General features: G+C 41.0%; 1 protein-coding gene and 1 long non-coding RNA gene across 2 annotated transcripts in view; one reads left to right on the top strand and one right to left on the bottom strand.

The window, feature by feature from the left end:
* LOC124263755 overlaps positions 1–618 on the top strand; it is a 41,968-nt gene extending 41,350 nt beyond the window's left edge. The window contains exon 2 of the long non-coding RNA XR_006894927.1: positions 541–618. This is a non-coding gene — a long non-coding RNA (uncharacterized LOC124263755). The remainder of the gene's footprint in view (positions 1–540) is intronic.
* Positions 1–11,824, bottom strand: part of LOC124263749 (multicystatin-like) — a 56,261-nt gene extending 44,437 nt beyond the window's left edge. Inside the window, exons 1-9 of the mRNA XM_046698455.1 lie at positions 11,576–11,824; positions 11,139–11,192; positions 10,074–10,304; positions 8,324–8,380; positions 7,958–8,191; positions 5,557–5,610; positions 5,155–5,388; positions 3,662–3,715; positions 3,260–3,493 (exon numbers count right to left, since the gene is read on the bottom strand). Of these exons, the coding sequence (XP_046554411.1) occupies positions 3,260–3,493; positions 3,662–3,715; positions 5,155–5,388; positions 5,557–5,610; positions 7,958–8,191; positions 8,324–8,380; positions 10,074–10,304; positions 11,139–11,192; positions 11,576–11,761 (1,338 nt within the window). The 5' untranslated portion in view covers positions 11,762–11,824. The remainder of the gene's footprint in view (positions 1–3,259; positions 3,494–3,661; positions 3,716–5,154; positions 5,389–5,556; positions 5,611–7,957; positions 8,192–8,323; positions 8,381–10,073; positions 10,305–11,138; positions 11,193–11,575) is intronic.
* Positions 11,825–13,112: the final 1,288 nt, after the last annotated feature.

Raw genomic sequence — 13,112 nt, 5'->3', positions numbered from 1 at the left:
CAAACCGCTATTATTGGTTTGTATTACAAGGGGGTATGCACATTAGATGAAACACCGAGAACAAGTAGGGTTGGTCTAAGTTAATGCTCATCACGTACAGCACGTGCATTTGTTTCACTGTTCCAACTACTGCGCTTACCCCCTTGTAATACAAACCAATAATAGCGATTTGAATCTATGATCGTTTGTTAAACAACTTTTATCCTAAGTTGAATAAAATTCTGAGATTTAATGTTCATTTGGCATGGTAAAATTATGAGGATTCGCAAACTTAATTTCACTTAATTTTATTTACTTTTTTGTTTACAGTGAAATTCATCGGTACGTTTTCACTGCAAACAGATTATAATAAGTCTTGGTACCTTGTAACAAATAGTAAGTACTCCACAATTAGATTGCCTTGTCAGTTTGTAACCAATAAATCTTGGTACCTTGTAACAAATAGTACTCCACGACGAGATTGCCAGGTAGGTTTGTTACTAATAAGTCTTGGTACATTGTAACAAATAGTAAGTACTCCACAATGAGATTGCGTTATAGGTTTGTAACCAATCAATCTTGGTACCATATAGTACTCTATATGCCTTGTCAGTTTGTAACAATAAATCTGGGGACTCCTTTTGATTGATTCTTTTAAAAACACATATTCCAAAGTATTGTTATCCAAAATAGTAAGTTGTCACCAGTACAGCTTTTATTCAAATTAAAATGTGATAAAAACACCCAAGCAGTACTGGGGGCGTCCCTGCACCCCACTCCGGATCCGCCTGTGGGTGGAAGGAGGATTGACAAGTTATAAATACACTTACGTGGGTTCCTTGGCGAACGCGGATCTTGAAGAAGTAGTTTGTCCCGGCAACAACCTTAAGTTGAGAGATTCATTATGAGCATTCAAATTAATCCCACCTTCCGTATGAAGTAAAGATATTGAACCTCGATGTCAGTATGTCTTTCTCATTTATGTATCGACTTCGACACAAAGTTGTTTGACAATATATGTCCAATAGATCTAAAACATCTTCCACGGAATGGAAGTGGCCTTATATTACTAAGTGTATGAATCTGTGAACTACTTTAGTAGTTTGTAGTAACAACGCGTCGACATCGTACATCAAACAAGCTTATCTGTTCATAAGTCCAGGAAATAGATCCTCATAATTTCGTATTCCATGGTGCCATCTGCTCTCGGACAGATTGGCATCTTCTAAAGATAACAAAAGCTATTTGTTTTGACACGTACCTGGGTTTAGCAGAAATTAGTTCAACATATGTTTTGTTTGTACCGTCCAGCGCGTTTGTTGTTTGGATGGCGTAATGTGCCAGCATCTGGATGAATTGGTCCTTGACGTCGGCGTCAGTAACAGCTCCAAGTTGACGTTTGATTTGTTCGGTGCAGTGGTGGTCTGTCAACCTCCTTGCACTTGTCCAGGCTGGGGACCATACCCTCACTTCACACAGCTGGGTCTGAGGGTGTACAGCACAAGTTGGTGAGTCGGGGGTCTTTAGAGCCGCACTACAAATATCTTAGCTGGAGCGAAATCTTAAACCAATAACTATAGCAACCTAACAGAAACACAAAAATGTTTTGGCACGTTTTTGTGTCACTTTGGGAACGGAATGATAAATGTGTTAATGATATGACCGGTATATGATACACACACACAGATAAGAATATGTACGTTTTTTAGTTTTACGCCACCTTTAGCAGTATTCCAGCAATATCACGGCTGGGGACACCAGAAATGGGCTTCACACATTGTACCTATGTGGTGAATTGAACCCGGCGTGACGAGCGAACGCTTAAACCACAAGGCTAACCCACCAATCTAATATAGTTTATGAAATTCGACAGCTGAAAATTTATATTTGTGACATAAATTGAAACATTTGCAATTGAGAGCAACAGTTGTTCAAGGTACAAATCTTAGCTCACCTTATTTCCATTCTGAAGGCGGAGGGTAAGGATGTAGGTAAAACCACCGACAGTCTAAAATAAAAACATTTTTGAAAACGTAAATGCCAAGGAACTTAAAGAACAAAGACTTCATGAATATGTATCTTAGTGGACACTTCAGGACAAACATTTATGGATGTACAACTTGATTCATCACCTGAATAAAGAAGTTGTTCATTCATAAAGATTTGTCCTTTTCTGCCCCTCTGCCATTTTCTAGAAATGCCACTGAAAGAAGTTCAAGTGCACAATGCTTGTCAAGAAGCTGAGAGTCTAACATCACCCCAGAGTGGACATATATGGGGATAACTGTGGGTCTACAGAGCCAGGCCTCACCTTTAGACGCATAGAAAACTGCATACCATCATTGAGAACATGATCAGTTGGCACGGGCCAAATATTACGTGTTCCAAATATCCCATGTTCATTGCTATACACTTATGTGATAAACCGATGTCTATAAATTGTTCTTCAACTGGATTCTGGGCGATATAAGCAGTGACGTATTAACGTACTTGATATCCGGCTTTGACAATTTTGACCAGAGAGTTCTGTGCCCCTTGAATTCCGTTGATCTCCGTGACCGCGAACTTGGCCACTTGCTTGATATCTCCACTGTTGATGTTCACAGGGTGGACGCCTCCGAGAAGATCCCCAGCACGCTTGGTCACCTGGCTACAGTTGTGCTCCGTCATTTCCTTCCTGTGGAGCCAGGGCTGGGACCAGATCTTCACATAGCAGATCTGGGTCTGGAGGTAGACAGGTGACTTAATGATCAGGTGACAGGTGTAGCGTTGAATTTGTACCTTTGCTCCCCAACTTCAGAATACATGTCGGGGTTATGGTACATTAGAAACTTAATGATCAGGTTACAGGTGTAGCATAAAAATATAGCTGTACGGTGTACCGTTGCTTGTGTACCTCTCAGAAAGCTTGGAATTACTCGACAGCTTCTCAATATAGGTCTTGTTTTACAGCAGCTAAGAGGCATAATGGTCAGGTAACATGCACACAGCATTATAAAGCACGCCACCTCAAAAACGGTCAGTATTGAAATGTATCTGATACAGTTATGCAAATAATGAAATAGGACTCACCTTGTCCCCATCCTTCAGACGTATGGTCAGGATATAGTTCATTCCAGCAACAACCTGAAACGTTTGAAGAAACCCGTGTAGGGTGGACACTAAAGACTCGTCATTGAGGACTGTGCGGTTTTTATGTCAGAGATACCCTCTTAATTGTATTTACTCAACACATAATAACGTTCACTACTACAACTAACACACAGCATATTGGCCTTACCTGAGTTTTGGCTGAGATGATTTCTACTATGCTGTTCTGGGAACCCTGCAGTCTGTTGAGCTCGCCCAGGGCAAAGTTGGTCATGCTCTTTACGTCAGGACTGTTGACGTCCGCCTTGAACAGACCGCCGGGCATCCCGATGTCCCGCCTTTTGGCGTCAACACAACTATGGTGGGTCATCTGGGTCATCTGGGTCCAAGGCTGGTCCCAGATGGTCACATCACAGATCTGAGTCTGAAAACAAACAGTGATTCATCACACGATCAGGACACGTGGCTGGACTAACCCTGAACTAGAGTAATATGGTGGGTTCATGAGATATATTTACAAAACGCAACACATTCATTTCAATAATTGTAAGAAATCTCAACTAAGTGACACCTTGTTTAACATGAAACCTACCTGGCTTCCATCACTCACGCGGATCTTCAGGAAGTAGTTGATGCCGGCAACCACCTGAAATGAACACGAGTGATAATGAAATATCCGACCGAACCTATAAACGGAGAAACCAATCAAACCAATACCTGAAAAAAGTCGCAATCGACAATGCAGTTGGGTATGCACATTTACAATTAATGTTATAATTATTGTCCACTAATAATTTTGTAAACGGTGGCTGATTGTAGCCCCAGACCTCCGGAAACCATTCCTCTGTTACCATGCCAAAAGCTGTCACATTTGTTAAATACCAAGACATATATTATTATTGCATACATTGTACAATAAATTTAGTAAGAAAGCCTTGGTTATAATACCTGATATAGGGAATTTTACATCTCAAAACCCGCAAGCGCCATATAATTTTAATTTTTCATCCTATCACCATAATAGTTATGTTCATCTATCACAAGCACTATCTGAACATCGTTCATTTTTCAGGAATATATGCATGAAAATATTACTCCACGGTGTTGTCGGTCGGAACGTGACAGCTGGTCAACATAGTTCCAACTGCGTAAACCCGACATAGCAGCTTTGTAGATGTAATAATTCAAGGAATATTAAATCACACATATATTTTATATTTCATCAGATTTGGAAAACGGAAATGACCATAAACTGACGATTAAAATGAATGACGGAATAGTATCCTGACAAAACAATAATACTAATAATATATTGACACGCATTTACTGTGACGACAGCTGGTGGATTACTACCCAAACTGGCCTATAAGCAAACATGTAACAAACTGTTGTTCTTATGTTCAGTTAAATGAGATCAAACTTCCCCGTCATATAATGTCTCACAGCGTTGACCTTGTGCACCTGATTGAATGGCCTGTACAGCTGTCAACGAATTAGTAAAACGTATTGCTTTGTGTTCATTATATTTCACCCATTTCAAGCTTGGAGTATAGCTGTTAAATCTGCTGCAAATACAGACAGATGATCATTCAATCTAAATACTTTGGATAAACCGAGGCCTGGAATATAAAAAGCTTCTCCAACATGACCAGTTCTGGAATGTTTTGAAGCATCTGTGTAGATATGAGTAAAATTGCGATATTTGCTATTTATGTAATCTTGGGCAAGGACCTTGATAACACTGGGTTACATTTGTTCGTTCACAAGCTTCGATAAAGGGTGTGAAATCGAATGTTATGGTAGAGTCCATGGAACCATTTGGGGCAGATTTAGAACGGCATTTAACTGAAGATTGTTTAACTTGTGCTGGAATATAAATTGTTGCATATAAGTAATCCAAACGGTGGTTTTCCATGATTCATCACATCCCAATTGCGTAGATCGATGTTCATGCTGTTGATCACTTGACTGTCTCGTTCAGACGCGATTATTCACAGACCGCCGCCATATAGCTGGACTATTGCTGAGTGTCACGTTAAACAACAAACCAACTACAACAATTAACACACAACATATTGGCCTTACCTGAGTTTTGGCTGAGATGATTTCTACTATGTTGTTCTGTGCACTCTGCAGTCTGTTGAGCTCGCCCAGGGCAAAGTTGGTCATGTTCTTTACGTCAGTACTGTTGACGTCCGCGTTGAACAGACCGCCGGGCACCCCGATGTCCCGCCTTTTGGCGTTAACACAACTATGGTGGGTCATCTGGGTCATCTGTGTCCAAGGCTGGTCCCAGATGGTCACATCACAGATCTGAGTCTGAAAACAAATAGTGATCCATCACTCGATCAGGACATGTGGCTGTACTTACCCTGAACAAGAGTAATATGATGGGTTTATGAGATATATTTACAAAACGCAACACATTCATTTCAATAATTGCAAGAAATCTCAACTAAGTGACACCTTGTGTAACATGAAACCTACCTGGCTTCCATCACTCACGCGGATCTTCAGGAAGTAGTTCATGCCAGCAACCACCTGAAATGAACACGAGTGATAATTGTGAGGTGAGGTGAAATTGGGTTTAACATCGTGCTTGAAAATATTTCGCTCATATGACGACGTGCATGCCTGTGTATGTGCGGCTGCTTGTACAAGCCCAGACTGAAGCTGGTTTTATAGTGCTAGCCCACTGAGATACCATCCCGCAGTGAAGCATGAATACCCCACTCAGACACATTATACTGGCTCCGAGCCGACCAGTCCTTGTTGTACCCATTAATGGCGAGTGCCAGGCGGGGACCAACAAGTGCCGTTTATTAACGTCTTATGGTATGACGCGATCGGGGATCAAACCCGCAACCTTCCGCTCACCGGGCGGACGCTCTAACCACTACTCCACGGAGGCGGTCACGAGTGATAATGAAATATCCGACAAAATCTATAAACGGGGAAACCAATCAACCAAAACAAAAAGAAAGTTGCAATCGATAATGCAATTGGGTATGCACATTTACAATTAATGGTATAATTATTGTACACTAATAACTTTGTAAATGGTGGCTGATTGTAGCCCCAGACCTCCGGAAACCATTCCTCTGTTACCATGACAAACACTGTGACATTTGTCAAATGCCAAGATATGTATTATTATTGCATACATTGTACAATAAATTTACTTAGTGAACCTTGGTGTTAACCCGTGATATAGGAAAATTTAACATCTCAAACACTGCAGGCGCCATATAATTTTAATTTTTTTAATCCTATCACCATAATAGTTATGTTCCTCTATCACAAGCGATATCTGAACATCGCACATTTTTCAGGAATATGTGCATGAAAATATTACTCCACGGTGACAGTCGGTCGGAACGTGACAGCTGGTCAACATAGTTCCAACTGCGTAAACCCGAAATATAGAGCAGCTTTGTAGATGTAATAATTCAAGGAATACTTAATCACACGTATTTTATATTTCATCAGATTTGGAAAACGGAAATGACCATAAACTGACGATTAAAATGAATGACGGAATAGTATCCTGACAAAACAATAATACTAATAATATATTGACACGCATTTACTGTGACGACAGCTGGTGGATTACTACCCAAACTGGCCTATAAGCAAACATGTAACAAACTGTTGTTCTTATGTTCAGTTAAATGAGATCAAACTTCCCCGTTCGAATGAGGACGTCTAACACAGCTCTTTGTATGCAACCATACACTCAAAGTTCCTCGAGTATTAAGTTCATTGTAAAAAACAATTTTGGTTCTGTTAAGCACAAATACTTTCAGATCCTGACGTGGTGGCATTTCATGCCCTAGGCATTCAATGACATAGTGTTGAACCGTTTGTGGGCAGTGTAAGTTACAGTGAGACGTCTTTATCTAAAATACTTCTATATGCATCCAAGCCACAATGGCCTAGCCTGAGGCGAGTCAAAACAACTTCATCTCTATGACAACGCCGACGAATTGTAAACTGTTTGTTTCTACTGGACAAGCAGAGTACATGTCTTTCATTTCCCCATTTCTTTTTCCAAGATCCATTCATGGAAGATGAAATGACAAACAAGCAATCTCTTGGAATTGGCTTAATAGATTCAACATCTGACTGCTGGCTGTTGCAAGCCATCTTAGCAAGTTTGTCTACTTCTTCGATTCCAGATAAACTAACATGAGCTGGAATGCAACCAATATCACAGCTGATGTACATGGAGTTTAAAACAGTGTCAAGATACATGATGTCATGTAATGTCTCACAGCGTTGACCGTGTACACCTGTTTGAATGGCCTGTACAGCTGACAATGAATCAGGAAAAGTATTGCTTCGTGTTCATTATCTTTTACCCATTCCAAGCTTGAAGTATAGCTGTTAAATCTGCTGCAAAAACAGACAGATGACTATTCAATCTAAATCTTTTGGTAAACCGAGGCCAGGAATACAAAAAAGCTTCTGAATCTTTTGAAGCATCTGTGTAGATATCAGTAAAATTGCGATATTTGCTGTTTATGTAATCTTGGGCAAGGACTTTGATAACACTGCGTGGCATTTGTTCGTTCACAAGCTTCGATAATTGGTGTGAAATCGAAGGTTATATCCATGGAACCGTTTGGGGCAGAGTTAGAACGGCATGTAACTGAAGATTCTTTAACTTGTGCTGGAATATACATTGTTGCATATAAGTATTCCAAACGGTGGTCTTCCATGATTCATCACATCCCAATTGCGTAGATCGATGTTCATGCTGTTGATCACTTGACTGTCTCGTTCAGACGCGAATATTCACATACCGCCGCCATATAGCTGGACTATTACTGAGTGTCACGTTAAACAACAAACCAACTACAATTAACACACAACATATTGTCCTTACCTGAGTTTTGGCTGAGATGATTTCTACTATGCTGTTCTGGGAACCCTGCAGTCTGTTGAGCTCGCCCAGGGCAAAGTTGGCCATGTTCTTTACGTCAGTACTGTTGACGTCCGCGTTGAACAGACCGCCGGGCACCCCGATGTCCCGTCTTTTGGCGTTAACACAACTATGGTGGGTCAGCTGGGTCATGTATGACGATGGCTGGTCCCAGATGGTCACATCACAGATCTGAGTCTGAAAAACACAGTGCTCCATTAAATGACCAGGACACGTGGCTGGATTAACCCTGAACAAGAGTAATATGATGGGTTTTTGAAATATATTTACGCATAAAAACGCGACAAATTCATTTAACATGAAACATACCTGGCTCCCATCACTCATGCGGATCTTCAGAAAGTAGTAGTTCGTGCCAGCAACCACCTGAAATGAACAAGAGTGATATTAAAAACCAAAAAACCCATGAAGAAGTCGCCATCGATAAGGGGGTTGGGTACACAAAAGTCACAGTTACTAATAATGTTATGGCTATTGTATACTATTGATTTTGTAAACGTTGGCTGATTGTAGCCCCAGATCTCCGGAGACCATTCCTCTGTCACCTTGCCAAACGCTATGACACTTGCCAAGTATCGACACGCCCATTTCTGGTGTCCCCGCCATGATATTGCTGGAATATTGCTAATATCGGCGTAAAACTAAATTCACTCACTCATACACTCCATCATAAACAGTATACCTACTACATCCCAAACCCCAAAAGTCCCAAATAATTTCAATTTTTAATCCTATTACCATAATAGTTATGTTCATCTCTCACAAAGGGATCGGATGGTAAGGCTCGCTGACTTGGTTGACACATGTCATCGTATCCCAAATGCGTAGATCGATACGCATGCTGTTGATCACTGGATTGTCTGGTCCAGACTCTGTTATTTACAGACCTCCGCCATATAGATGGAATATTGCTGAGTGCGTCGTAAAAATAAACTCACTCACTCACAAGCGGTGTCTGAACATCGCACATTTTTCAGGTATATGTGCATGAAAATATTTCTCTACGGTGTCAGTCGGTCGGAACATGACAGCTGGTCAACATAGTTCCAACTGCGTAAACCCGACATATAGAGCAGCTTTGCCGATTTAATACTTCGGGAAATATTTGACGATAAATAGACGATAAGAATGGATGGCGGAATCGTTCCTAGAACAGAAAACAACAACATTGATATTGACAGGTTTTTTAGTGTGACGGATTTTGGTGTTTTATTACCAAAACCTAAAGTAACAAAACATATAGTAATTACCAATAGGTAATTGTTGTTTTAATTATTCACAATGTTAAGATCAAAGGACGTTTCGAACACTGTATGATGTGTGCAAGATTGTTATTTGTGTAGTAAATCGACATGGAAGAAACAATGTAGATATAGGGGCTTAGAATCAAAGGGTCAACTGAATACAAGTTTCCTAAAAAGCCAACGAAAACATTTTCTCCGCGGCGCCGGCAGCCAGTAGGCAAGACCGAAAGACCGATTCCGTAGCGTGTCCTTTCACGCGGACACTAAACCACTTCCTATGAGTATTGCGTGAACGTTTTTGGGTTTTGTTCCTTCAAATATAATTGCCCTTTATGATAGTGACGTAACTAAAATATAGCCATCCAGACAATTTCCAACAGGTCAATGCATTGGTCTGCCTGCTTGAGTTATTGCCCTTTATCAAAGGGATACTACTCTAGTCTATGGCACGTCACGTCACGTCTGTGAACGTCACGTTTGCTTTAGGTCAACCTAGCATATCTTAGCTTTTCGTAATGGGACTACTAAAGCAGCAATATGCAATATGGTATCATTTTCTGACATTTATCGTCCAAATGCTACTGGTCTACAACTACAGATATAGAAACTAATATCACGACAGTGGTCCTTGCTAAATATCTAAGCAGTTTATATCTCCCAGGTTGAAAACACCCGTAAAATGCCTAAACTACGCTTCTTATAGTGAGTGAGTAGTTTTACGCCGCAATCAGCAATACTCCACCTATATGGCGGCGGTCTGTAAATAATTAATTGTAATATAAATGTCAAGTTGTAGCACTGTACCACCGACATACCTGGATCTTGGCTGAGATGACTTGGTCCAGACTGTTGACAGTCCCCTGTAGCCTGTTCAGCGTAGTCACCGCATAGGTGGCCATTTTCAAGATGATTGGACCGGTGCCGTTGACAGAGGTCGGAGCACCAAAGAGTCCGTCCCGCTTGGTGCGTGAAGTACATGCATGCTGGGTAACTTGTGTGTCGTTGAGCCAGACACGGGACCAGACGGTGACAGTGCAGGTCTGGGTCTGAAACACCGCGATCATACCCCTATTATAAAGGATCTGTCATGTAAATTATTAAAACGTTTGTTCTCGGAAGGACAGGTTGTGTAATTTCGAGCGCACCTGTTTGCCTATTCCAGCCCGATTGTATTTTTGATACCGACTGTACCGAGGCTGCAGGTTCATGGATCTGAAACATCGCAACCATGGGCCTCTTATATAGAATCTGAAGTATATAGTCCAGACGGCTATTCTCGGGAGGATGGATAGGCACCTGTTTCTTTGCTCCAGACTCGTGTCACTTTTGATGCCGACTGTACTATCGATGACTACCGCTGTAGTTTAATATCCTTAATTTGATTAAACAAGGTCTCTAAATAAACTACAAGATGTATGCTGTAACACGTCACCGGCAGTGTGGTAGACACGTGGATGAAGCGTTCGTTCAATCCTCTGAAGACCACACATGTGTGAGGCGCATTCTCGGTGCCCCCTTCCCAAAATGGCTGGGATATGGTTAAATACAATGTAACACTATAAGACACCGAGTGATGCGCTCCAACAAAATCCGCATCTCGTTCCCACAGAATTGTGGAGACAGGGCAGAAGCAAAAGCCGTTGATGATGTCGCCAGATGGTGATGTACAGGTCGTCGTGTTCTGCCCTTCTGACAGCAGACGTGATGAGTGAGAGTGGGAGAATTATTCAGAACGTCACATGTTAACAGCTATATATGTTTCAAGTGATGAACATTAACTTAATATTCACTTACGGTTCTGTTTCATGGGTAAATACACTATCCAGTGAGTGCAGGAAGGCATATTTCAGTGAAGGTGTAAATATCTGAATGGAACTCACCTCCTGTCCGTTCTTTATCTCGAGAGACAGAAAGTAGTTGATGCCTGCGACAACCTGTCACGCAGAAGAATAATCTCAGTGTGTATACAGTCAACTGTGTGTGTATCGAAATCGGATAAGGCGAAGTATCTCAATCATAATGTTTTTGGTACTGCGCCAAGCTTGTGATTCTGGATTTATGGATCAGCCCAAAATGATCCTGAAATTCCATAAGTGTCTTTGTTGATTATGTCGAGGCAAGCCAAATATTCATTTTGCTGCTATTTGAAGACATACATTTAAAACGCATGTACACGCTTGGGTGCAAAAATCAAATATACGCTTTCAAAAAGTGAAGTTTAGACGAACGGACCGCGGACAATGCCTTAGGCTTATGACCAGGTAAGCTATGGTCCCAAATTATTTGCAGAGTTTTAGAAAGGCACATTGACACCTACTTGAGTTTTAGCTTGCACAACAGACACCAGAGTGTTCTGTGATCCAAGGAGTGTGTTGAGCTGGGTAAGTGCGAAGCTTGCCATCTGCTGAATGTCGTCTCTGTTCACGTCGACAGTCATGGGGCCGCCGATGAGTTGACACGCGGCCAGTGGTAGCACCACCAACACCAGAGCTAGTATGTTCATTCTGTATGGAAGTAAAGTGCAACTATGATACCGACTGAAATGACTTCTGGATATATATGTGAAATTCGTGCCACGTTCAGCTGTTGTGTCCCAAGGTTGGTTGTGGGTGATTGTTGATTGTTGTCGACGCTGTCGGCGATAACCTTTACCTGTTGTTTTTTTAACATAGTGAAACATCTACTTCCGGCTAAAATTTCATCATCTTACTTCTTAATATTCATAACACCATGAATGACAGAACGATTACTAGATATTCCTTGAATCACTTCATGGTGATGTTTGAATGTCATTTCACAGAACACGACAAGGGTTACTGCAACCTTGCACACTTAAAGATAAGGCTGCACAGAAACATGACTATTACCTATCACTGCATGCTGTCTCTTATCGGTTCATTTGCGGCACAATAGGCAATATATTAAACGAATAAGCCATATCAGTAAACATCGCCTCTCAAATCTAGAGATTTGGTAATATAATTATATTAATTTATCAATTAAATCAATAGTGCATATGCCATAGACAGCTATATCTGTACATGGATTTCTTGGGGAGCAGTATGTTTTCTCGTCTTATCTCTGACGCAGATTTAACCTTGTTGTGGTATGGGCCTGTGACAGACGAGGAAAACGTGGTCGGTATTTCACAACTTTACTCAGATAATACAAATTCTTATTTGTTTTAGGTTTATTGGTCATTTAGTGCTGAGAGGTTGGGAACCACCTCCGACGTGGGACCATTTCTACTTGTTCTTATGGATTTCAATGATCAATAAGTATTCTACGTCTAGTCTCTGAAATGAAAATAGTTTACAGAACACAGTGTTTAACATACCTTGTTCCGTAGAGGTGAGGTGAGGTGAAATTGGGTTTAACGTCGCGCTGGAGAATATTTCGCTCATATGACGACGTGCATGCGTGTGTGTATGTGTAGGTGCGGCTGCTTGTACTAGCCCAGACTGAAGCTGGTTTTACAGTGCTAGCTAGGGCTGCGCAATATAACCTGTTTACCGGTACTTACCGGTTCAGACATGAAAACGATACGTATTGCGATACGCTGATCGAAAACCGGTATTTTGACATGCATTCGGAAAACTTCCTAACACTCGGAAATCTTCGGATATTTCCGTTTTTTGAATTGTTCTTTTCCCTGTTTCATTAGTGCCAAATGTTACTTACATTTTTATTTTGTCATGATTAAAAGTTTTTATAAAAGGTTAATCAATCATAGTGATTTTGTTGTGTTTTTGCTTTATAATCAATCATTAACTCGATTATAAGTAGTTTTTGTTTAAAAAAATAATCCTTGCAATACACCCCTAGTGCTAGCCCACTGTGATACCAAGCCGCAC

This window comes from Haliotis rubra, unplaced genomic scaffold (assembly GCF_003918875.1).
Source record: "Haliotis rubra isolate DU_JTF1 unplaced genomic scaffold, ASM391887v1 Scf898, whole genome shotgun sequence".
Lineage (NCBI taxonomy): Eukaryota > Metazoa > Mollusca > Gastropoda > Lepetellida > Haliotidae > Haliotis > Haliotis rubra.
This window is presented reverse-complemented; position numbering and strand designations above follow the sequence as displayed.